Source organism: Nomascus leucogenys, chromosome 13 (assembly GCF_006542625.1).
Source record: "Nomascus leucogenys isolate Asia chromosome 13, Asia_NLE_v1, whole genome shotgun sequence".
Classification (NCBI taxonomy): domain Eukaryota; kingdom Metazoa; phylum Chordata; class Mammalia; order Primates; family Hylobatidae; genus Nomascus; species Nomascus leucogenys.
The window spans coordinates 53,176,055-53,203,013 of record NC_044393.1 but is presented as its reverse complement, the minus strand read 5'-3'; the positions used below and the strand labels follow the sequence as shown (position 1 = coordinate 53,203,013).

General features: G+C 35.7%; 1 protein-coding gene across 1 annotated transcript in view; it reads left to right on the top strand.

Annotated features, from left to right (window-relative positions):
• Positions 1–26,959, top strand: part of ORC5 (origin recognition complex subunit 5) — an 83,622-nt gene that overhangs the window by 15,448 nt on the left and 41,215 nt on the right. Inside the window, exons 6-10 of the mRNA XM_004090184.1 lie at positions 4,026–4,156; positions 8,262–8,310; positions 8,400–8,490; positions 24,115–24,167; positions 25,771–25,883. Of these exons, the coding sequence (XP_004090232.1) occupies positions 4,026–4,156; positions 8,262–8,310; positions 8,400–8,490; positions 24,115–24,167; positions 25,771–25,883 (437 nt within the window). The remainder of the gene's footprint in view (positions 1–4,025; positions 4,157–8,261; positions 8,311–8,399; positions 8,491–24,114; positions 24,168–25,770; positions 25,884–26,959) is intronic.

Genomic DNA, 26,959 nt, shown 5'->3' with positions numbered 1-26,959 from the left:
AGCATGGTCTCTGCCTTCTGACTAGTGGCAACATGAAAAATTCACAGCCCTGTGTGAATTCTGGGAATTGACATATAGCTCTCCAATAATTGTTTTTTCCCTTTAAAAGTTGTTCCTGCATGGCTAGGGTTTTACCCTATGCATACACAGATTGATATTAAGCTAAGACTTGAGGGGAACCCCTGTACAGATTTCTGGAGTTCTTTTTTGGCATAGCTTCCTCCCCTCAGGTACTCTGCCCTGCAAATTCTAGCTACCTCAGCTCCCTCAGCTCTGGTTTCTGTCTCCTCAACTCAGTAGGATAAATGAGCTCCTTTTGGAACTCTCCTTGTACCACAGTCTTAAAATTACTTCTTGTTAGAAAGTGTGGCTGATGGTAGGACTCACCTTATTTGTTTACCTTTTCTCAGGTATTACGGTCCGTTACTGCCATTTGTTTGATATTTGAAAATAGTTGTTTTCTATAGTGTGTCCAGTTTTTAATTGATTATTAGGGGAGGGTATTTCTGGATGCTCCTACTCCCTCACAACTGGAAGCAGAAGTCTCTCTCCAAGTTAGGAATGGCTTTTCTTTGCACATTAGCCTATACTTGGATAGTGAAATTTTAAGACCCAAGGAGACAACCAGTGGGTTTCTCCTACCCTTTATTTACTACCTGATGATACACTGTTTTCAGCTTTCTGTTATAGATGGGATTTTTTTTCATGAATTTGAATAGTCCTAGACTATTAGAGCTGACATGACTTGGTTATTATAGAATTATACTCTGAGATTTTTGTCTGTAGTCTATAAACAAGTTGCTGGGTTACTTTTACAGCAACACCGTGAGGATTCCAATTCTTATAAGACTTTCATCAGGGCTGAAATGGGCCGGTGATAACATCTAATCAACTGTCTTATGGGGTACAGAGAGCCACCTGTAAGGAATACCTAGATGGAGATGTTCAAGGGGTACTTAGAAGTGCAATCTGAGCTGGAGACTCAACAGTTTTCCAAATTTTCTTAGCCATTCATTTATAGAAGTTTGTTGTTGTTGTTGTTTTGCTTTATGTATGTTCATCTCTGTGATCATTTATCTCTTCCTTCCATCTCTCTTTTCTTACATCCATCCAGTTAGTTGGTAGGTTTTATAGGTAGATGTCTTTGTTTCTAAGTTTTATGGTACCTTTTAGAAATTTTCAATATATTAACTATTTCCCCATGCCTAGTTAAGAAAACTTAGTGACATTATATTTAAAGTTTGCTGTTAGAATGTAAAGTACATAGACTCCAAAGGGAATTTTTGGCTTTTATTTTTTTTTCAGCAGTTTTGAAATAAAAAAGCAAATTCAGTAACAGTGTCTCATCTAGTATCCATTCAGGATAATATTCTAAGTATAAAACTAGGCTTTGAAATTTTTTTTTGTCAACTTATGTGTTTAAATATTCCTTAATAGAGCTATTTCTAAACTTCTGTTTATAGATTTTCAGATAGTTCATATATATTTTTTGATCTTGTACCTGCGTCTAATTGATTGGCAGGCACAAGAGTGGTTAAAATCAAGGGCCAATGGTAAATGGCCTGGCTAAAAATACTAACTTACTGGGAACCTTAAACAAAAGGAAATTGACGTGATTAGAATATCCTGGAAGAGTTTTTACCTGTAATATTTGCAAAAAACTTGAGCCCTCTAGAACTATGTTTAAAGTTCTAGTCATATGCAAAGAGCTCTTAACTAAGAAGTCTAAGGAGACCATTGCGCCAAGAAGTCAGAGGATCTTACAGTAAGGAATGAATGACTAATTGATTCCTGTATTATGACTGGGAAATTTTGAATAATATATGGTTGTTTACCTTTACATTTTACTGTGTTTCTAAAATATGATTATTTCTAGCAGGATAAAGTATAAGGTTAGGACTCTTAATATGATATTTTATAAAGAGTCTGAGATATGATAGAAGTAAAGATATCAAAGTTGTAGGGAGAAAATATGTTTTATAAAAGGGGAATAACTAAGGACTAGGATCAGGTGATGATTATTGTAAAACAAAATTAATTCTTTTCATTTTACAAAACATGAAGAGCATTTTCTAGTTTGTTGGCAGTTTATGTACTATCCCCTTTTTTTCTAGTTGATTTACTTAATAGGAAGAAAAACTAGAATCTACAGTATTTTTTCCCTTGTTACTGATTTTGCCAGTAATAAGGTTCTTGAGATTTTCTTTAGATGTCATTGTTTTCTATTTGTCTTAGTATTTAATAATTTTTTTTTTTACCCTCAGTTTCAAAATTTCGATTACTTTTTCGGAAGTATTTTTACTCAAAACACTTCTGACACCAACTGTGTGGGGTATTTTTGTTCACCCAACAACAAATTCTTCAGTTCTCTAGATATCAAGTGGGTATCCCAAAATTCAATTCACTTCTGACACTAACTACCAGAAGTTAGTGCAGACCTCACAAGTTAAGGGCTTAGTCCTACAAGAATATTAGCACTTCAGGCACCAGTCTAAGTCCCAGGTTTCTACCTGTACTCCGGAAAACTGGCTATGAATTGTTTCACATGACCCCCTCCTCAGGTTTGATAATTTGCTAGAATAGCTCACAGAACTTAAGAAAACACTGTACTTACTCTGTTTATCATAAAAGATACAAATGAACAGCCAGATGAACAGGTACACAGGACAAGGACCAGTGGGGTCCCAAGCCCAGGAGCTTCTTTCCCTGTGGGGCTGGAGTGTGCTACCCTCTCAGCATGTGGATATATTTACTATCCTGGAAACTCTCAGAACCTCATCATTTAGGATTTTTTATGGAGGTGCCATTATATAGCCATGATTTGATTAAATCATTGGTCATTGGTCATGGATTCAGTCTTTAGCCCTTCTCCTTTTCCCAAGGACAGGAGGTAGAGCCTTGATATGGTTTGGCTTTGTGTCCCCACCCAGATCTCATCTTGAATTATAATCCCATAATCCGCACATGTCATGGAGGGACCTGGTGGAAGGTAATTGAATCATGGGTGCGATTCCCCCATGCTGTTCTCAAGATACTGAGTTCTCATGAGAGCTGTTGGTTTTATAAGTGTCTGGCATTTCCCCTGCTGGCACTCATTCTCTCTCCTTCTGCCCTGTTAAGAGTGCCTTCCACCATGATTGTAAGTTTCCTGAGGCCTCCCCAGCCATGCAGAACTGTGAGTCAATTAAACCTCTTTTCTTGATAAATTACCCAGTCATGGGTATTTCTTCATAGCAGCGTATGTGAGAATACAGGCCTCTAATCAGTTGGTTGGTTCCTCTGACAACCAGTCCCTATCCTGAAGCTATCTAGGGCCCTGCTGTATTAGTCCATTCTCACACTGCTATAAACATACCTGAGACTGGGTAATTTATAAATTTATAAAGAAAAGAGGTTTAATAGACTCACAGTCTGTGGGCTGTACAGGCTTCTGCTTCTGGGAAGGCCTCGGGAAACTTGGAATCATGGTGGAAGGTGAAGGGGAAGCAAACACATCTTCACATGGCCAGCAGGAGAGAGAGCATGAATGGGGAAGTGCTACACACTTTGAAACAACCAGATCTCATGAGAACTCTATCACAAGAACAGCGAGGGGTAAGTCTGCCCCATGATTCAATCACCTCCCACGAGGCCCCTCCTCCACTGAAAATTTCAAATGAGTTATGGGTGGGGACACAGAGCCAAACCATATCACCCATCGAGAAACACCTCATTAGTATAAATTGTGGTATGTTTTAAAAGGACTTATTATGAGTAACAAAAGATACTCCTCTTATCCTTCTCATTCAGGAAATTATGAGGGTTTTTAGAAACTCTGTGCCAGGAACTGCAGTGAAGATCAAATACATATTTTTTATTATATCACAAATCACACTTTTGTATTCTAATCTTGTAATAGTTTTATTATTCCTTAATTATTGCTGGGTCTGGGTGTTTTTTTTTTAATACCTTTGTTATAAAATGCTTGAAGATATGATTAGGGTACTATGTTAATCATTATAAGTTATTTTGTGTCCTGTGAACAGGCAACCTTCAAAAGATCCTGTCCCATGATCATCCTCCAGAGTATTCAGCTGATTTCTATGCTGCCTACATTAACATTCTTCTTGGAGTTTTCTACACTGTTTGTCGAGATTTGAAAGAGCTCAGACATCTGGTACATGAACATTTTGCTTGAATATATATATGTGTGTGTGTGTGTGTGTATACATATATGTGTATATATGTCTCTTAATGTTTTCCATGTAGAAATGATATGAGATAGGTTAGAAACTTAAATTTTATTCTGGGAATTTGCATATGGCCTCTTGAGGCTAACATACCATAAGAAGGTAGATGTCTGTGGGTTAGTACAAACTTTGATTGTTTGATCTGATCAGAAAAGTGTCATTCTCAGATCTTCTCATTCTTCCTTGTTTTTTCTCTAATTGCAGAAAATGCAGAACTCCATTAAAATCAAAATGAGGAATAACAGAAAAGAGATGTGAAAACTTGAGCAGTTTTACAACTCTGTTAATATGTTGTAACAGATTTTGTTCAAGTTTTATGTATGCAGTGATTGAGGTCTAGAATTTAGATGGATTTGAGTATGGTCAGAAGCTTTCATTGCAGGTATTTCATTAACCACTGACCCTGAGCTAGTAATCTTTGTATAGATGGTTCTTTTTAATTTTTTTTTTTAACAATTAGAATAGCTGTTTATATTTCATAGACAGTTTGGAAAATGTTGATGTTTAATTTTTCTTTGATGTTTTTTGTTTTAATTGTAGGGATGGGAAAGGAAGGAGACAAGAATTTCTGATTTCCCTTTTAGAAATCTTCAATTAATAATTAAGATCTTATCTCCATTTAACAGAAAATAGTAATATATCTGAGGCTGGAAAACAGTCACTTTCAAAGTAACAGATTCTATGTCTCTTAGCACATTTTCTTCACTTTGTTCTTTTTATGTTTTTGCCCTGAAAGGTATTACTTAGATTCAGTGTGTGTTTGAGACAGAACATAGAAGGCAATCATTTAAAATTATGCTCACATTTAGTATGTTTTTGAAAGTTTCACATTTCAGGGCTCCTCTGATTTACATGTAGATTTCAGACATCTTCTCAGCTGGGAAAAAAACAAAACAGTTTTTCCAGTTCAAGCTTATCACTAACATTCCTCTAGAAGTTGGATGTCTTGGGATCCCTGGCTTCTGAGGGAAATGATAATACAAGAGACTTATAGAGAGGAGAGGGTCAGGAAAACGCACCTGAGAGAGATGGACTTAGGAACAAATAATCCTCCTCTGTCTTTCCTGGAAAGTAACTTGCAGTTACCACTCTTTAGCACTCGAATCCTGTGGGAATCTGTGCTGGCAGCCATTTCAAAGTAGATTATAAAGTACAAGAAGGAAAAATTTAGGGAAAATATTTATGGGAAAATAAAATGTAAAGAGAGAAATATATTTTTTAATATGGTATTTTTAAAAGTTCTTTGGGTTTCACTGAGAAATGATTTTATTTAGGGTGAGGTTACAGCTTTTTTAAAAATAATATTCATAAATGTGTAGTATGGTTTAAGTCTTATACTACTATTGGTAATAATAAATAGAGAAAAGGATCCTTAAACATTAGAGAAAAATAGCACAATGCTCTTAGTTTTCTCTATATATGGAACATAGAAGAATAAAGATACCCAGTTTCCTTTTTTCTTCAGATAGTGTTGTTTGTGTTTGTTTCAAAGTTTGTAAGTGGCATATTTCTTGAAAGTTTATTAAATCACCTGAAAAATATTCTTTTCAGGGATCTTTTCTGGAAAGATGCTTTATGAATTGATATTTCTGTATTTTTCAGAGGCTAGTTCTATAGGTAGCTTAAGATAGGAGAAAATAAAGTACTACTTTGATATTCATTTAGGTTTGTTTTCTCTGACAAACCTTATGATACCTTATGATACTGCCTTTTTAACTGTTATTCATAAATTATTAAACATATTTTAGTGTTTCAACCAAAAAGAAAATCAATACAGTTGTCCCTTGGTATACTTGGGGGATTGGTTCCAGGACCAGTCCCATATATATCAAAATCCTAGCACACTCAAACCCTGCGATCAACTCTGCAGAACCTGAGTGTATAAAAGTTAGCCCTCCATACACATAGGTTTTGTATTCCCTGAAGACTATGTTTTTGATCTGTGTTAGTGATCTGTGTTTGGTTGGAAAAAAAAAAATCTGTGAACAAGTGGACCCTCACAGTTCAAACCTATGTCGTTCAAGAGTTAGTTGTTTATTTTGAGTAGCCAAATTTTGTACCAGTTGCTGTTAACATTATGATACTTTAGTGTTATTACACCATGCTTAGATCTGAAAATCTAAAATTAAGGTAAGAAAGTTTGGCTGAAGCAAATAATTTCGTCTTGATTCTTCTCTACACTTAATATTAGTAGAATTTGGAAGATTTTTCTACTTTAAATCATTGTTTCTTATGAAGTAGGATAGGAAGAAATTATTTTAATAATTTGGTTCTTAGTTTTCTGTTATCTAGTTATATGTTATATAGTTACACGTTTATATATATATATATATCTTTTTCTATGCCTTATTGAATTATTTCGATATGAAATACTTGGGAACAAACTAATATATATATATATTTTTTTTTTAAATAAGTGGAAGCAGTATGTTTTTAACCAGTTTGCTTAAACTACTGTTCAGTAGAATTCCAGTGTTGATTCATGGAAAACTACTAAGTAATTATAATTAGTTAATTAGTACTCCTCAAACTTTAGAATACACAGAGTTTCTAGAGAGATCGTTAAACATAGATTCCTGGGTCTCATCCTCAGAGATTCTGATTTGGTATGCCTGAGATGGTGCCAAGAACTTGCATTTATAACAATCTCAGGTAGTGCTGCCAATCCAAATACTTTTGAGTCATATGAAACTCAGTGATGTTTAATTTATGAGAATGTTCAGACCTTAGAAAACAACAGTTAATTATTTGGGCTTGAGGTTTTTTATTATATGTTTTATGGTTCTATGTGACATAAATATAACCTAAAAGTACAAATTATGCTTTGTTACTGTAGGGAAGTTCACATTTTTACCCTGCAGTTTTGATAATTTGAATCTATAAAGCAAACTAATAATAGATTAACGGGAAAAAAAGGCATACAAATTTATTTTTTAATTTTAATTTAATTTTAAATTTAATTTTATATTAAGTTCCAGGATACATGTGCAGGGCGTGCAGGTTTGTTACATAGGTAAAATGTGTGCCATGGTGGTTTGCTGCACCTATCAACCCCTCACCTAGGTATTAAGCCCTACATGCATTAGCTATTGCATACAAATTTATTAATATGCATATGGGCACAGGAGCCTTACACAAAATATGAGACTCAAAAGGTGGGGGGCAGAAAGGGGGGCCAGCTGGTTCAAATTTTTATACCATCCTGAGGTTACAGAAAGAAAATGGGCTTGGAGCATGGCATAACAGGTTATTGGGGGGAGAGGAGGAAAGACATGGTTAGGGAAGGCAGTCTTGTGCAAATGAAACCTCATAGGTAGCAACCTTCAGAAAGAATAGATGGTAGCCTGTGCTAAGTTTCTCTGTCACACCTTCAAAGGTGTCAGACCCTCAAGTCTCTTTCTTGAGAGTTAATCTTTCCTAGATTCAAGGTGGGGGATGATCAGAGAAAGCCTGTTTGCATCTGCTGTTTTCTTATTTCCTCTACAGATGCAAATCTCCCTCCCAAAAAACATCTTTTCAGGGCTATTCTTGTGCTTGCAGCCCTTCTGATTAGCCATATCAAAATATACCAAAGAAGTATATTTTTGGTGAGATGCTCCATTCTCTTAATTTTGTATACAGAGGCTAATGTATTAGGCAGAATTTAGCCAGTTAAAGAATATTTTACGTTGTGCTGTCATTATTAGTATTTTTGCTGTTTTGTTATTATAGTAATAAGCTACAATTACATTTTTTTTAGAAAGAAGCAGGGTCTTGCCATGTTGTCCAGGCTGGAGTGCAGTGGCTGTTACAGGTGCAGTCACAGCACACTACAGGCTTGATCTCCTGGGCTCAAGCGATGCCCCTGCCTCAGCCTCCTGAGTAGCTGGGATTACAGGCGCATGCCACTGCGTATAATTACATTTGATTTGAGCAAATGTGTTTAAGTAAAATTTCCTGAATTGTAATACACATTTTACTTGAAAAGTAAATTTCTAATTGTGATGGATCAGTGCTTTTTTTCTTCTCTTTTTTTTTTTTCTTTACTTACAGGCAGTACTTAATTTTCCTAAATATTGTGAACCTGTGGTTAAAGGAGAAGGTAACTGTGTAATTTTACTCATTAATATTTATTTTGAGAAAGGTTTTTACAAGATATAAATTACTGAAATTTTCTTCCCTTTGGGGTAGCAAGTGAACGTGATACTCGCAAACTGTGGAGAAATATTGAACCTCATTTGAAGAAAGCTATGCAGACTGTTTATCTCAGGGAAATATCAAGGTAATTTTCTATTCAGTATGCATACTATTTTTTATATCTTTATTCGGGATATATACTCTCTCAACTTAAATAACAGAGAGAGTGACTCTAAAAGAAAATGATATCTGTTTGAGAATTGGCATTGCAGTGGGAAAGCACAAGCTGTAGTAAACTCTGCATCTTTAGGGAGGTAAAGGAAGATAAGGTTTTTAAAGGAAGAATGAAGAGAATTACATAATTGTTTTGAGATAATTATTCTTCGCTACAAGGGTCAATTACAAGGATGGCACCAGTTCAGAGCTGGATAGGCATTTGTCGGGCAGATGTCCTTATGGAGGTATTTTTTGTGGAAGATTGCATTAGCTTTTATACAAGGTTATGTTTTTTTCTGTCTTTTGTAATAGTTCTTTTTATCAAACATTATGCATGAGAACGCTTCCTTCATGGCCTTTCTTGGCTCTGTTTGTCAGGATTTTTAACACATGTGACTCCATTTTGATTCTGACAACTTTTACTTTTTCCCCTTTTAATCAAGATTTTTCTCCAAAAGCATTGCTGATCAGTCATCCTGTAGTTAGATTTTTATTGTCCCTTGGTGCCAGAATGGAGCTGTCCTGGGTTGTTGTCTGGTCACATGGTGAAGGGAGTGAATGGTGGCTAGGAGTCAGTGTCAGAACCATTTTAGCCACAAGGGAGGTTTGAAGGGAGTGGCTAAGTCTACCTAGAGTCAGTTGTTAAGTTCAATTTTGTCTGTTCCATAGGTGTTGGCTATCATTGCAAAGTGCTTGGGCCAGCATTGTTCTATTAGGAGTTGTACTTCTGCAGAAATTGTTTGTTGAGATGGAGTTTCGCTCTTGTTGCCCAGGCTGGAGTGCAATGGCGCAATCTTGGCACACTGCAACCTCTGCCTCCTGGGTTCAAGCGATTCTCCTGCCTCAGCCTCTTGAGTAGCTGAGATTACAGGCATGCACCACCATGCCCAACTAATTTTTGAATTTTTAGTAGAGACAGGGTTTCACCATGTTAGCCAGGCTGGTCTCAAACTCCTGACCTCAGGTGATCCACCTGCCTCAGCCTCCCAAAGTGCTGGGATTACAGGTGTGAGCCACCGCACCCAGCCACTGCAGAAATTTGACAGGCAACAAGTACAAAGTTTACAAAGGAAACTACAAAGTAAAATGTGTAGTAATATGACAATCCTAGTTTGTATAGTGCCTTTGAACTGTGAACCTCCGCTTAAAGGGAACTACAGAATAAGTCAAATGACCACAGGGAGTTAGATGAGACTTCTAACCATGTGGCCTATTTTCTTATTTGGTATATATAAATTTCCAGAGGAATTTATTCAGGTACAGCTTGTGGTATTAGCAGTAACACAGACGTTTCCTTATGTAACCAATCAGTTTATTATCTAGTATCACATGACTGAGTTGGAAAAAAGCAGAGTGAGCAACAATTGTATTAGGGATGTTGCCAAAGTTGCCCACTAGATGGACTAAAGAATCTTTTAGGTCAGGTTCAGTCAACTTACCAGCAGAAGCTACTAATTGTGAAATTTCAATTATACCATTATCCTATCAAGTGAAAATGGTAGGCTTTAAGAGGAGTAAGAGTCTCATTACGATGTGGAGTCTTGTTCTAGTATCTTCGAAAAAACTGTTTCCATCATGAAACTGTCAACTTCTTATGCTGCTTTGCAGTTCGACTGTCTCTGGTTATGGCATTTAGTGGTTTGTTGACCCTTCTGTGTGGTCCACACATCAGGTACAAGGTTTGTTCCTTAAAATTCATCTAGCTTCAATGTATAAGCCTTCAGGAACAGAGTAGTCTCCCTTTTTAATAATTTTATAGAAGAAAGTTGGATTGGGGGAACTTAGAAGAATTTAGAATCCAGTCTAGGCTACAGGTTGATTATAAAAATTCAAATACAATGCATAAAGCTACAAACTAATAACAGGTGCATTATAGCTTTTTTTTAAGAAACATAACTTTATCTCTCTATGTTGATCACATAGGTTTTAAAACCTCTTGAGTCTAGGAAGTCAAACCAAGGCCGATTTAAGATCTTATTTAATATCTACAATCTTGAGGTTCCTGGGCCTGCCCGGAAGTGGCATTTTTTACTCACTCACTGTAAGGCTGGGAATCCTTGAAACCAGGCAATTCTGTGCACATTTTCTTTTTTTTTTTTTGAGATAGAGTCTCACTCTGTCACCCAGGCTGGAGTGCAGTGGCGCGATATCGGCTCACTGCAGGCTCCTCCTCCCAGGTTCACGCCATTCTCCTGCCTCAGCCTCCTGAGTAGCTGGGACTACAGGCGCCCACTACCATGCCCAGCTAATTTTTTTTTTTTGTATTTTTAGTAGAGACGGGGTTTCACCGTGTTAGTCAGGATGGTCTCGATCTCCTGACCTCGTGATCTGTCCGCCTCGGCCTCCCAAAGTGCTGGGATTACAGGCGTGAGCCACCGCGCCTGGCCTCTGTGCACATTTTCTAATATGATATGACAGTCAAAGTCTTGGTAATATAACCAGTGTTTCCAATTATATCCTGTTATAAAGAAAGAGCAAATTCTTATTGAACTTAGTAAATAAACATATTTTCAAGGAGAAAAAAAATACCCATGAATAGTTTTTGAATTTTAGAGGAATGAAATGGAGAGAAAAAGCAGTTGCTTCACCTTGGTTCACAAAATATACTTTACTAAATTGCTAATTAGCAGTTTCATAAAACTATAAACTATAGGTAGATTAAGAGCAAATTTTCTCAAATCTGGAAAACAATAACAAGCAAAAAACTAATAATGTTTCAAATAAAAATCATAAAAACATCCTCATCAGTTATTCAGTCTCATGTAATTAATTTTTGTTCTGTTTGATCTTGATTAGCAGTTTTATAAGTCCATTTCTTCATTAGAGTTCCGATAGATTTTTATTTAGTCCATTGATCTTTAAGTTACTAGAAACTTGTATTTAAGAGTACTTGTTAGAATCTTTTTTATGAATCTGATTGCAAATGCTTCTAGATAAAAATCAGAACAATAACTGTAGGATGACAGAGACTTAGAATAGCCATGGATAAAAATTTGATGACAGTTTACCATAATCAGAAATTGACAAGGAAATTTGATTATTTTTGTGGCATACATATAATGACCACAATTATGACTTGATGATATATTAGATCTCTAAGTTTTACATAATTTTAGAACACTGATATTAAACACATACCTATAAATATAACTGAAAGAAGATCCAGTATTACTTATCATTTGGCAATGCTTCTTAGACAATTTACAAAATAAATTTAATCATTTAATATCTTTACAATGTGAGAAATATGTCCTTTGAGGCTTTCCAGGGGCCTAGCTGGAAAATCCAAAAGTTAGTTCTAGGTCAAAAATACTTAATTTAGAATTTTGATATTGGGGAGGTCTATCAAAGAAGCGAAAAGGTTTAAAACACCTGGTCAAAACAGGATTACAGGTCACTGTGAATGATAGTCATTCATTTAACCAGAATGATAATCAAAGGACTTCAAATGCAATATAGAAAGTTACCTGGATTTAAAAAACGTTAACCCTTTCAAAGCTATTTTCCTAAGTAATAAAAAATAAAAAACTAGTAAGAACAACATAGAAAGTTATCTTGATAAAATGCAAAATATTTGTTTCTTGGGCCAGTTACCAAAAAAGTAGAGAAAAACCTCTCGCAGTATGATTGCTTCTCCTTATGGGAAGCCCATGTAGATAACCTGGAAGTTGAACCCAGTGAAAACAGTACTTGAATTTAATCAGGCAGGAAGAATGTGTGGTCAAGGTTGTGAGAACACACCGTGAGTGTAAACAAGAAAACTAGTACCTTGAGCAGGGAAGTACATGGCTTTTAGTAACAGCATGGGAACTTTCCTGGTTACATGGACTAATTCAGACCCATGAAGAAAAGCCAAGTGTACAGAATCAAGTTATACTGGAGGAAAACATTGCTTTCATAGGCCATCAAGACAAACATTTTAGAGTTAGACCTTAACAGCAGAGTTATAATCAGAGGAAAAAAAGTTACAGGAGCTGATGAAAAAGTTAAAGGAGACAGTTATCACCTCAGTCAAGATTAAAGGTTTCCTTTCTCAAGGGGAGAAAGAGTTGAAAGCAGTGATGTATGAATGCAGTAAGATGCAGCAAACATTAAACTTCTGAGATATAAATCTGAGAAGCTTTAAGAGGAAAACTCTACCTCAAGAAATGAAATTACCATCCTAAGTGAAGAAGACAGCTTTACTAACATGAAACTAGAAAATTAAATGAAGACTGTGAAACAGAAAACAAAACAACAAAAAAAAAACAACCCTGCAGTTTAGAAGATGGCTATTAAAGAAGCAGATTTCAGAATTCAAAGTGAAAACCTCTTCTAATTTTTACTAAGAGCAGATCAATACTTAGGGGGAAAAAAAACCTTTTTTCTAATGTAGTGGACCAAATTTTTAGTTTTATATTGTGGATCGAAGGATATATTTATGTCAAAGTTTAATCTTTGGAAAGACTTACAAATAATTCCCTTCTAATTACAGCTAGCTTGATCATACACAAATTTAATAAATCTACCCTTCACAAACCTTGTAATGACTTACATAAACCATCAATGACATGCTTAGATCTTTAGTTATTTTCTTATACTTTTTAATAACTACGTTTAGGACAAAATATTTACCACACAAAATTATTTCTCAAATTTATCCTTTTTTTTTGACTGGGTGTGTTGCTTCATACTTATAATTCCAGCACTTTGGGAGGCCAAGGCAGGACAATTGCTTGAGCATGGGAGTTCAAGACCAGCTTGGACAACATGGTGAGACCCTGTCCCTTAAAAACAAAACAAAACAAAAAAAACAAATTCACTTTTCTTTTTAACCTTCTTTTACCAAAAATACATCTTTAAACCCTTAACTTTATATGTCTGTGCCTCCTACTTACTGGTTCCTTTCTATCATGTTTCTGTTTTCTTAAATTTACTTTCTAAAATAACCTTAAATAATCTTCAGAATTTAGACAAAATCATTCTTTTTTCTCAATAAAGAACACTGGTGTTTTTTTTTTTTGGCTTTTTAAGAATTCTCATTAAAAATCCATCTTATGTTTTAGAATACACTTTGTGTACGGAATTATATATGTTAATTAGAATGGTTAAGGTAACTTTTAGTAACCTAATTAATAAATGGTGCTAGGGAAACTGGCCAGCTGTATGTATGCAGAAAACAGAAACTGGACCCCTTCATACACCTTATACAAAAATTAAGATGAAGTAAAGACTTAAATGTAAAACCCAAAATCGTAAAAACCCTAGAAGAAAACCTAGGCAATACCATTCAGGACATAGGCATGGGCAAGGACTTCATGACTAAAACACCAAAAGCAATTGCAACAAAAGCCAAAATTGACAAATAGGATCTAATCAAACTAAAGAGCTTCTACATAGCAAAGGAAACTATCATCATAATGAACAAGCAACCTACAGAATGAGAGAAAATTTTTGCAAGCTACCCATCTGGCAAAGGGCTAATATCCGGAATCCACAAGGAACTTTAACAAACTTACAAGAAAAAAACAACCCCATCAAAAAGTGGGCAAAGGATATGAACAGACACTTCTCAAAAGAAGGCATTTATGCGGCCAACAAACATATGAAAAAAGCTCATCAGCACTGGTCATTAGAGAAATGAAAATCAAAACCGTAATGAGATACCATCTCACGCCAGTTAGGATGGCTATTGTTAAAAAGTCAGGAACCAACAGATGCTGATGAGGCAGTGGAGAAGTAGGAATGCTTTTACACTGTTGGTGGGAGTGTAAATCAGTTCAACCATTGTGAAAGACAGTGTGGTGATTCCTCAAGGGTCTAGAACCAGAAATACCATTTGACCCAGCAATCCCATTACTGGGTACATACCCAAAGGATTATAAATCATTCTACTATAAAGACACATGCACACATATGTTTATTGCAGCACTATTCACAATAGCAAAGACTTGGAACCAACCCAAATGCCCATCAATGATAGACTGGATAAAGAAAATGTGGCACATATATGCCATGGAATACTATGCAGCCATAAAAAGGATGAGTTCATGTCCTTTGCAGGGACATAGGTGAAGCTGGAAGCCATCATTCTCAGCAAACTAACATAGGAACAGAAAACCAAACACTGCATGTTCTCGCTTATAAGTGAGTTGAACAATGAAGAACACATGGACACACGGAGGGGAACATCACACACTGGGGCCTTTTGCGGGATGGAGGGCAAGGGGAGGGAGAGCATTAGGACAAATACCTAATGCGTGCAGGGCTTAAAACCAAGATGATGGGGCGAAAGGTACAGCAGATCACCATGGCACATGTATACCTATGTAACAAACCTGCATGTTCTGCACATGTATCCTAGAACTTAAAGTAAAATTTAAAAAAAAAATAATTCTCATTAAAAACACATCTTATTTTTTAGGGTATACTTTGTGTACAGAATTATATATGTTAATTAGAAAAGTTTACTTTTAGTAACCTCAATTTCTAGTAAAAACCTAGGAAGCAAGAAATTTTGTCACATACCAGTTTTTTATAGATAAGAGCAATTTTATAATTTTATAAATATGTTTATAACCTAACTTTTATGTGTAGTGATAATCTCAAATATAGTCTTTTTATAGACTTTAAGAAGCCAAGAACAAACTTATGTTTAGTAATTTATATTTCAGTATTTTTTCTTGTTTGGAAGTGATTCAGACATTTAATATTTAATTCAACTATTTATAAATGTTTATGCCACCTACATTCATCTTACTTATTTTTAACAATTATAAGTAGATTTCTTATGAAAACTGAGGCATTAGGCAAGGCTAGTCATTCGTTCAAGCTATTTCCATGTTAATCATTTTTATAGCCTGTGAATATCAGGTGTTCACCTAAGTGAGCACCTTAAAGTTGTGGGTATTTTGCTGATTGCTTTGGAGATACAGCTGTTTTTATTAAACCAACAATATTAAATTAGTCTTATTTATCAACGAGTTACACAAAGATTGTTCTGTTTTTAGGCTGAGTTTATAGTTTTGTACTTCTGTGTCAAACCATTATACCTTATTAAAACCTCTTGTCTAGTAGAGACAAATATAAAACTACCCGGCCCATAAATCCCGGCAAAAATTTATGCTGACAATTCTGAAGACATTTCTATTTTTATTTTATCAACAAGTTTAAAACCAGCTTGCTTTTTTTGTATTTAGAAAAGTATTGAACTACTGTACACAAAAAATAAAATCCTAAGCTCCCCAACCAACTAAATGGACTCCTGGGCGAAGGGGACCCCACAGAAACCTGAAAAACTGTATTCCTGGCCATGAGGGAAAGGGAGGCTAGAGATGTCCATTATAGCCCCTCCCTTTTAGAGCTTAGGCACAACTGACCATCATTAACATTAAAGCAGAGAGATCATAAGACTGACAAAACAGACTCTTTGTGCCAATAAGAAACCAAATTCCAACTGGACTCTGATATAGAATCACATGACAGATAGCAGACACTGAAGGAAATCAAAGTATTTTACCGCAAAATATTTCTTTGACATATTTTGAAATGGCCTTGTAAAGCCTTTTTAATGTATCCAGGCTTTCCCTTTCTATGCCTTTCCCAGATAACTAGCTTATTTATTAAAGGTTCATTTAAGTCACATGTCATTTGGTTTAATTACTGTATGTTTTAACAGTTTTCATTATTATTTAAGCCAATCTGAATAGAATTCCCTAAGGGATTTCTGGACAACTGTGCCAAATTTTACCATGTAGACACAACATACAACACAACACATGTATATATGTATAAACACAAACACATATACACACCAGTTTATAAAAAGATAGTTGGATCCAAACTATATTTCTGATAAAATTGGGACCTGTTCTCATGACTAAACTTTATTTGTCCCAGTAGGCAATCTTATGAAGACTGTGTACCAACATTTTGGATAAAGCAGTTTCCATAGCAGTTTGATTTTTAAAAACACTTCTTTTTATCCTTTTTTCAGTTTCAAATAAGTTTAGTGTTATGCATTCCAATGTTTATATTTTTTAAATAGGACTAGCTGACTTATATAAGAAAAAAATCTCCAAGTATCCTAGAATTAGTAAGAAATCTATCTTTTGTTTATTGGTCTAATTTGCTTGACTGGTCAGTGCGAATGGGGAAGCGTTTTAGCAGGGTCGTTTTGGTTTGTTTGTTTCAGCTTTTTCTAGTCCCTGCATGGCAGACAAAGCCATTTTTATGCCAGACAGAGAAATGTTATATTATTGCTCTGAGCTCAAGATTTTGACCTCTTTGATCTGAGAGCCTCTTATAAACATTTATCTCTTCTTTTCTTTTAGAACATCAACTCTTTAATTAACTGTTCCATCACTCAAAGCAATTGTTAGTAAGGCAAACCTAAATTTACATTTCCAGAAAATGTCTAGGTTGTCAGTTGCCATAGAGCTGATGTAATTTGTGAAAAAGTAATTTGAAAGGACTCTAAAACTTTTTCCACCTTTGTTTCTATCTTGGCTGGAATGCCATAGCAGCAAGTTTATCTCAATACCAGCAGAAAAAGTTATTAGATTCAAAGTAGGCAGGAAAAAAATAGAGAGGTAGAGAAATTAGAATGCTCTACATATTTTAATTCTTTAGTTGGTTGCAGTTTTTTAATGGCCATTGTGCTCCAAATTTTCCTTGATGTCATTTTGTTACCAGTGGCAAATCCGTTTGGGCCGGCAGCAACCTCAATTCTTTTCTTCCCAGAAGAAGGAATCCTACCAAGGAAGCACAAGGCAGAAGGAGAGACTGAGGCAAGTTTTAGAGCAGGAGTGACAGTTTATTATATAGCTTTAGAACAGGAACAAAAGGAAGGAAAGTACACTTGGAGGAAGGCCAAGCAGGCGACTTGAAAGATAAGTGCCCCATTGACCTTTGACTTAGAGTTTTATATTTGGCTTACTTCTGGGTTCCTGTAACCCACCTCTGATTCTTCCCTTGTGGTAGGCTGTCCATGTGCGCAGTAGCCTGCTAGCCCTTGGGAGGTGAGCATGTGCAGTGTGTTTACTGGCCTTGTACACATGCTCACTGGAGGTATTCTTCCCTTACCAGTGGAATGTACCTGGAAGGTCATATACTAGTTAAATGCCTCTCTTTTGCCTCTTACTGCACATGCCTGAGCTTACCTATCCAACTCCTGAGATCTTACTGGAAAGCCGCTGATCACCAGTTTCAGGTGTTTCTATCTATTGGGAGACTGCCATTGCATGGTGCCAGCTATGACCAGTTATTGGAGATACAGTGTGACAATAGCCTGCCCATCACCCTAGGGTCGCCTGACATTCCTGGTGGGGTAGGGGGAGCCTTCTGTCCTGCTTATGCCTGACTAGCTACCTTCTGTAACAATTTGCCCATCAGTTAAAAAATATGCCCAAGAATAGTCCATAATATAGCTGGCTGGAATCTCCAAAGGCAGATTGTTTTGGCATGCCTTTAGAATTTGAGGATCCCATTTTGTTTCTTATTAATCACTCAAGAACAAAGAAAATCCTATAAATCTTGTCAGCGAATATTAGGCATTTGGACCAGTGTTTTAGGTGGTGGGGACCATCGTAGTGGCTTTTGATTAGCCAGCCTGTGCCCACCATTTAGAATGTTTATTTTTGCTTCTTGTAGATTATTAGAAATAAGCAAGGGAAAAGAGCTAAATTATTTACAGATGTGTGTTACCAAACCAAAATGAAACCAAGATAAGAGTATTCACAAAAATTTTAAACCCAGGTATGCAGATTAAACAAAATACTAAATTAGGCATGCAGAACCAGAAGTGAATTCACCAGAAAAGACATACCTCACAGAACACAAATTTTGTAGTAACCAGAGTATTCAAACCAGAAGGACACTTGTCCTTATACCAGAAAGGGATTGCCAGAAAAGGCAAAAAGTTGTTATTATCCCAAGAGGATTGCAAGGCCCTTTATTAGGGTGCCCTTAATGAGATCCTAAATGAATTCAGGAGCTTCCATCAAAAAGCGGGAGACTCACCAGGGCAGAAAAGGTGAGCCGCGGAAGCAGAAAGTTCAGAGGGCTCAAGTGAGTACTATATACCAGTTCTAAGAATTGCTGATTCCTTCTGAAGGTGATCTTACTGCAATTCTGACTTCTGACTCCAGATACGTCAACCTAAATAACAGAGAGGAACTCTAAAAGAAAATGATTATCTATTTGAGAATGGGCATTGCAGTGGGAATGCACATGCTGTAGTAAACTCTGCATATTCAGGAAGGTAAAGGGAGACAAAGGTTTTTAAAGGAAGAATGAAAATTACACAATTGTTTTGAGATAATTATTCTTGGCTACAAGGATCAACAACAAAGGTGGTACCAGTTCGGAGTTTGACAGGCAGTTGCTGGGCAAACATCCTCACAGGATTTTTGTATAAGGTTATAATGGCCTTTGTGCAAGGTTATGGTTTTTTCAGTTTTTTGTGATGGTTTTTTTATCAAGCATTATCCATGAGAACACTTTCTTCATGGCCCTCCCTGGCTCTACTTGTTCTACTTGTTGGGGGTTTTAGCACACGTGACTCCATTATGTTACACAATTTGTAACAAAGCTTTTTTTTTTTTTTTTTTTTTTTAACCTGGAAAGCTATAGGAAAGGCAGTAATAGCTTTGTCATATTTATGCTAGATATTTGAATGATATAATGAAAATTTGATTACAAAATAAATAGATGAACCATTATAAATTGACATTTGTCTATTATTAAAATTTCTTAGTAGTGAAACAGCTCAGGAGAGACATGGTGGCACATAGTGTGTGAGAAGAACATGATTTTGACTTCCAGCTCAGCCATTGTCTGCCATATGTGATCTTAGCAAGTCCTAAAACCTCTAGGCCTTGGCTTCCTCCTCTAACAGTCCTTAGAAGATTTAGATAGTATATCTGAAAATTATTGTTAATATTAAAGTGTCTTATAGATAACAGATTAAGCCTAGATTACAAATCAATATAGGAAACCTAAAAACATCAACACTGTCTGTTTTTCTTTCTAGTCAATTTTTTTTACCATTTTTCTCTCATGAATGCCTTATTCTGTCACTACTTTTCCTTAATAATTTTGTTTGATTTCAGTTTAATTAGCTGATTAGCCTATAATTCAGGTAAAAATTTGGTAGTTTCTTAGCAGAAATACTACAAAGATACTATTATTCCTTTTCCCTTTTCAGTAACAAAAATTCATTTAATGAGAGTTTTTGGAAATCACAGAATGGAAAAGCTTGTGATCTTCTAAATGTAGGAAAACTTGTTTGCTTGTTAAAATGATTCTTACATAATAATGAAAGGACTTCTAGTCCCATAGGATAATTATGGCCACCTAAATTCAATTCTGTCCACAATATCAATAAAGAGAGCTAACAGAACCATCCTAACTCTTGCCTGCTGTATTAATAGGAGTTAGAGATTGCTACAAACTTCATTTTATATATCAGTAGTGAAGTAAACAACTGAAACCAACAGGGCCAGCTCTGGAGCTCATGCTGAGGTGAAAAGTCAAACAAAGACTGAAAGGAAAAGAGAAGATTGTTGGGACAAGGGATAGGTTGACTAGTAGTGGTGAAATACAAATGAAATCACTTGAAGAAAGAGAGTTCAACCCTGAGTGAGAAAGTATTGAACAGTTCTGAGGCTGGAAGGATTAGAGCACTGGCTACTGGAGAATCGAAGTGACATTTTGTTTTTTGTTTTTTGTTTTTTTGAGACACGGTTCCACTGTCTCTCCCAGGCTGGAGTGCAGTGGCAAGATCACGGCTCATAGCAGCCTCAACCTCCCTGGGTCCAGGTGATCCTACCACCTGAGCCTTCCAAGTAGCTGGGACTATAGACATGCACCACCACCACTCCTGTCTAATTTTTTGTATTTTTTTTTTTTTTTTAAGAGTATGTGGGGCCAGAGTTAGCATGATAGTCTTGGGAAAGTACTGTTTTGAGGAGAGACAAGTAGTTGATTCAGAAGGGTGTGGTATTCCTTTGAGAGTTGGTAATGAAGGAAAAGAATGGAAAGAAAGGAAAGAGATTAAAGATTCCTCTCGTGCCCCAAATAAAAAAGAAATGACAAAATCAGGAGCTAATCTGTCCTTTTCATAATAGCACCATATATTAAGGAAACTTGACTTCATTATTTTTCCAGAAGGGAGCACTTTAGAATTGAGTAATCATGCCACCCCACGACCTTACCCCTGCATTCATAAAATCACCTGTTATTACTGACCAAGCCAAACATTAGGTATTTCAAAATGAATAAAAGACAACATGGAAAAGCCATGTAAAGGTATTATTTAGGAAGAAACAGAAAATGTGAATAAAACAGTTAAGTTGATGAAAATTTCCCCCTTAACACCCAAAACAAAGCAGAGGAAGACTGCAATACCACACCTTTACTTGGTTTAGGTTTGTTTAAAAAGCATTTTTAGATATGGAAAGCATACTTTAAGTTTGAAATTCAGTAACTTAGAATAAATGGACAAAGAACAGGGGTATGTGAAATAAAAGTTGATCAAACTCAGGAGCAAAGTTCAGGCAATAGTAGTTATCTTAGAAATGAAAGTGAAAAAATAAGATATCCAAAGGAAAGTAGATTCAACTGAGAATATAATAAGGGACATTGAGGAAAGGACTGAAAATAACCAAGAGAACAAAACTAAAAAAAGAGGTAAAAATAATCAGGTAGGATGTGACAAATATGATAGACAAAGAAGATTTAACATATATTTAATTGGAGTTTCTGAAGACAGAAAACAACAATGGATTGGAATTAAGATCTAAAATTATAATCCAAGAAAACGTTCCAGAAATAGAAGACCTAGCTTTACACATCAAAACAGTTCATTTTCCCATTTAATCCAGAATGATCAATTCTGAAACTGTACTAGTATATTGTACTGTAATAAATTATCAGAAATTTAGTGATTTAAGGCAATGCATAATTACTATCTTACAGTTTTGTATGTCAGAAGTCTAAAACAGGTCCACAGGGCTTTCCTTCTGGAGGCTCTCAAAGAGAATCTGTTTCTTTGCCTTTTCTAACTTCTAGAGGCTGCCTTCATTCCCTGGCTTGTGGTTCCATTCTCCATCTTCTAAGCTAGCAGTGTAGCATTTTCTCTTCTCTCTGCCTTGTCTTCCTCTTAGAAGGATCCTTCTGACTCTATTGGGCCTATCTGGATAATGCAGTGTAACGTCTATCTGAAGATCCTTAACTCAGTCACATCTGCTAAGTCCCTTTTACCCTGTAAGAATGTATTCACACGTTCTAGGGATTTGGACTTTGGTATCTTTGGAGGCAGGGCTATTATTCAGACTACTACAGAGACTTCTTGGAAAGCATTTAGACTTTAAAAATAACAGAAAAAAATCTCTAAGCTTTCAGGCAAAAAATATAAGTCACTTACAAAGGAAAGTCAGTGAAAAAGAAAGACAACAAATGGATCAACAATTTCAAGAAACTCAAGGAGAAAGGAAGTGTAAGCCAAATAATTTTTTTTTTCATCATTTTTTTTTTTTATTATACTTTAGGGTTTTAGGGTACATGTGCACAATGTGCAGGTTTGTTACATATGTATCCATGTGCCATGTTCATTTCCTGCACCCATTAACTCGTCATTTAGCATTAGGTGTATCTCCTAATGCTGTCCCTCCCCCCTTCCCCCACCCCACAACAGTCCCCGGAGTGTGATGTTCCCCTTCCTGTGTCCATGAGTTCTCATTGTTCAATTCCCACCTATGAGTGAGAACATGCGGTGTTTGGTTTTTTGTCCTTGCGATAGTTTACTGAGAATGATGTTTTCCAGTTTCATCCATGTCCCTACAAAGGACACGAACTCATCATTTTTTATGGCTGCATAGTATTCCATGGTGTATATGTGCCACATTTTCTTAATCCAGTCTATCATTGTTGGACATTTGGGTTGGTTCCAACTCTTTGCTATTGTGAATAGTGCCGCAATAAACATACGTGTGCATGTGTCTTTATAGCAGCCAAATAATTTTATGTTCAGTCAACCTGTCATTCAACTATCAAGGCTAGACAAAAACAATATTAAACATGGAAGAACTCAGAGAACACTACTCATAAGACATTTCTTAGGACAACCTTGATGTGAAAAAGAGATGACTGGAGAAACTAACAAAAGGATTGATGATGAACATTGAATTTAATTAAGTTTAGCTCCAAACTAAAATTAAGATGGAAATAAGAGTACAAGAATAGTATGTAAATATTATGTATTCTGACAAGGTAGGAATATTACAACTTAAAAAAATGGGAAAAGAAGGAAAAGAAAGGGGAAAATAAAATAAACTTGTTGATTGCTATACAGGTGAGAGATGGGTATCAAAGAATACTTCAAAAGCTGAAACTACTTTTTTTAAAGTATATTCAAGGCCCACACTCATCCTTATCGCTTCCACCCTGTTCATGCAGATTTTGGATATTTAATTGTTCTAATCTGGCATTATTTTTAAATTAGCCCTGTAAATTAGCTCGTTTTTAAGAGTTCTGTGAGAGTTTTAGAGTTGGCGAGCACCTCTGCATCAAACTGCCGTATTTTTTTTATGAGTAAACTATTCATTTTTTCGAAGTCATGCAGCTAAAACTGTCCTAGGGCATTCTTTACTTATTATACTATAGTGTGTTGCCTTATAAATTCAATTTGTCATGTCGTAATCACTTCATATTCTTAATAGTGTTTTGGTTGTTTAACAGTTTTAATTGCAAGTAAGTCCAGGATGGGGCAATTAAAATACCTTGAACTCTGCAAACATCCTACAAGGATTCTACTCGTAGCTCTAGTATTGACTGGCTAAATGTCCTTGGGTGACTTAACCTTTGAGCCTCAGTTTTCTGGTGTGATACCTACTTTGAGGGATTGCTATAGAGTTTGGAAATAGTATATGACAATTGTATCTAATACGGTAACTAGAACATCGGGAGTTTTACCGAATGGTAGGTGGTAGTATTTATTGGTTTTTTGTTTGTTGTTTTTTTTAAAGACAGGCTCACTCTCGCCCAGGCTGGATTGCAGTGGCATAATCTCAGCTCACTGCAATGTCCACCTCCCAGGTTCAAGTGATTCTCCTGCCTCAGCCACCCAAGTAGCTGGGAGTACAGGCATGCACCACCATGCCCAGCTAATTTTTGTATTTTTAGTAGAGACGGGGTTTCCCCATGTTACCTAGGCTGGACTTGAACTCCTGGCCTCATGTGATCCTCCTACCTTGGCCTCCCAAAGTGCTGGGATTACAGGCATGAGCCACCACACCTGGCCTGGATGAAGTTTTTTGATAGCTACAACAGTGATCATAGTAAAAGAGATTATTAAATAGTTAATATGTAGATATTGCTTTATAAATTTATGCCATTCTAATATATACACTAAATTATTTTGTACAGGTACAAACATGTTTATTGCATGTATATATTTTTCTTTTCTATTTTGTTAATAAATAAAAAAATGTAGTTTTTCTAGGGCTCTGTTTTAAGTACAGCATATTGATTTTATTTATTTTTAATTCATTTTTGCTCTTCTATTTTTTTTCAGTTCCCAGTGGGAAAAGCTACAGAAAGATGACACAGATCCGGGACAACTGAAAGGTATCAAAGGAATTATTGAGACAGTTACCAGAGATACTTCTTCAGCTAATTATCAAGATACTAAAGTTAATACTAAAGTTAATACTAAAGAGCATTCAGTCAGGAAATAGTGTTATAAAAGAGAATTTACTTTTCAAGCTATAATGCTATTTTGATTAATGATTTTTCTTTAACTGAAGCTCTAATTTAATGGAAGGAAATAAAGTTTGAATACCAGCTTTCTATTTTCTAAATATTGGATTATATCATGAAAATCAAGCAGTTTCTATTTCTTTAAATGCTTTGATTAAAGCAATCTAATTATATGACAGTTTTATCTCATGTTTATATTTCATGAGTTTTGTGGAATAAAATGTAATTTTATGTTAATCAGTTTAGAGTATGCACTTTGGTGGTTATGTTTTGAAAACTTTGTGCTTTTGTTTTCTTTAAGAAAACTAGTACTACTTTGGATTCATCCCAAATATTAAATAGAACTAATTTTACTTTAAAAAATAAGCAAATATTGAAAATGTTGTTTTTTTTTTTTAAAAAGTCAGTGGCTGATGGTTAAAGAAAATAGTATGAAATAGTGCTCTTTTGTATTTTTTTGTTTTTTATGTGTTCCAGATACTTTACAAGGGACTTCTAGTTGTGTGTTTTTAGGAAAAGGGATAGATGCCAGAGTTAAAAGAAATCTGTAATAATCGATTTGCACTACTTTCTATCTGTTTGACCTTGAACCCAGCTCAATTTTTCATTTGTGAAATAGGAAGAATATTTAGCGTTACTGCAAAGATTCAAAGTGATTATTAAGTAAAGCACCTAACATAGTGTCTGACACATAGTAGATTTTCAGTAAATATCAGATTCCTTCCCTTCCCTTAAGAATCAGTGCTACTTGACTGACCCTACTGTTTTATTTATCCATTCATTAGTTATTTTCTATGTGCAAGGCAGTGTAGGGATACAAAAAAAGTTAGACATAGCTCCTTCAACAAATGGTATTGTTTACTAAGGGGTATGATTTATGTACAGGTTAAGCATTCTGAATCCAAAACTTCCAAATAGAAAATGCTCCAAAATTTTCTGAGTGCTGACATAAGCTCAGAGGAATTGATTGTTTTCTTTGATTTTTCAGAATTTAGGGCTGTTCAACTGGTATATACAAGTATTCTAACATCTGAAAAAATCCAAAACACTTCTGGTCCCAAGCATTTCAGATAAAGTATACTCAACTTGTACAGTTAACTGTTAATATAAGGCATCACGTTATGTGGGAATACCCAGAGTAGGAATTCATAGTAGAAATAAGTTTCTCTATTTTGGCGTGGTAGGGAAACATCAGGGGTTTAATGGAGAGCGTGGCCTTGAAGGGAAGAACGAGTAGGATTTAGACTTCGGAATGAGAAGAGCCAAGCAAAAATAATAGATTGAGTGAAGCCCGTCATTAATAATAATGTTGATCACCACCACGACCATCATTATCATGACACTTTTTAAGATAAGGAAATAGGTCATTTTGACTAGAGAATACCATATGGAAATCAAAAGTTAAGTGAGAAGAGATACTTAAAACCCAATGAGCCTAATAAGTACTTCATCAAAGTGTTTTGTTATATAGGCCTCTCAGCTCATACTCACGTGGAACTTCCATATTACTCTAAGTTCATTCTAATTGCTGCATACCTGGCTTCATACAATCCAGCAAGAACTGACAAGAGGTTTTTTCTTAAGGTAATAATAACATACTTCTTTTCACTTTATTTTTTAAGATCCCAGGAATATTTTGAAATTTCTTAACACTTGTAAATTTCTAAGGGGAAGAGATTAGAATAAGATTACCAAATATGTATTTAGGATTCATTCTTTAAAGGCTTTACATTAATGTCACAACCTGAAATTTGAGAAAAGGTAGGCAGTTTCATAGAAAAGAGGAAATCAGGTATACCTTAGGTAATAATTCAGATTTTAAAAATACATAGGGTTTTGTCTAAAGTATGGAGGATGGAAATAATTTTAAGAGCAGTAACTCTTTGTTGTTCTAAAACTCTCACTATAGTGAATTATTATCCAGCACACTGAAGGAGCCTCTCCTGTACGTACATTAGTTGGAGAAATCCCAGTTTAGAGTTGTTGTTTTTTTCTTCTTCTTCACCCACTATGTTCTTATCACTTTAGACTTTTTCCTTTTTCCTGTTTCCTGAAAACATTCTCATCTCTTTCGTACCTTAAGGTCTTTGTCTGTATGTTCTGTCTTTCTGGAAAGCTCCTTCTCTACTCATTCTTCAGGCTTCAGTTTAAATGTTGCCTTCTCAAAGCGGTTCTCCCTGTACAACCTATCTTAAAGTAGGTCCTCTTTATTTTTTCCTATTTCACATGATGTTTGCTTTCTTCTTTGGACTTACAACAATTTATATTTATTTATTTTTTTGTCATGTCTTGTGCTACTCTTCAGGACTTTATTTTTTTTTATTTTTTTGAGACAGAGTCTTGCTCTGTCACCCAGGCTGGAGTGCAGTGGTGTGATCTTGGCCCACTACAGCCTCTGCCTCCCAGCTCAAGTGATTCTCGTGCCTCAGCCTCCCAAGTAGCTGGGATTACAGGTGTGCCCCACCACGCCTGGTTAAGTTTTATGTTTTTGGTAGAGACAGGGTTTTGCCGTGTTGGCCAGGCTGGTCCCAAATTCCTGGCCTCAAGTCATCCTCCCACCCTGGCCTCCCAAAGTGATGGGATTACAGGCGTGCATCACTGTACCTGGCCCTCTTTAGTTTCTAGAGGGCAAGGACATCTATTGTTTTCCCCTACTATTG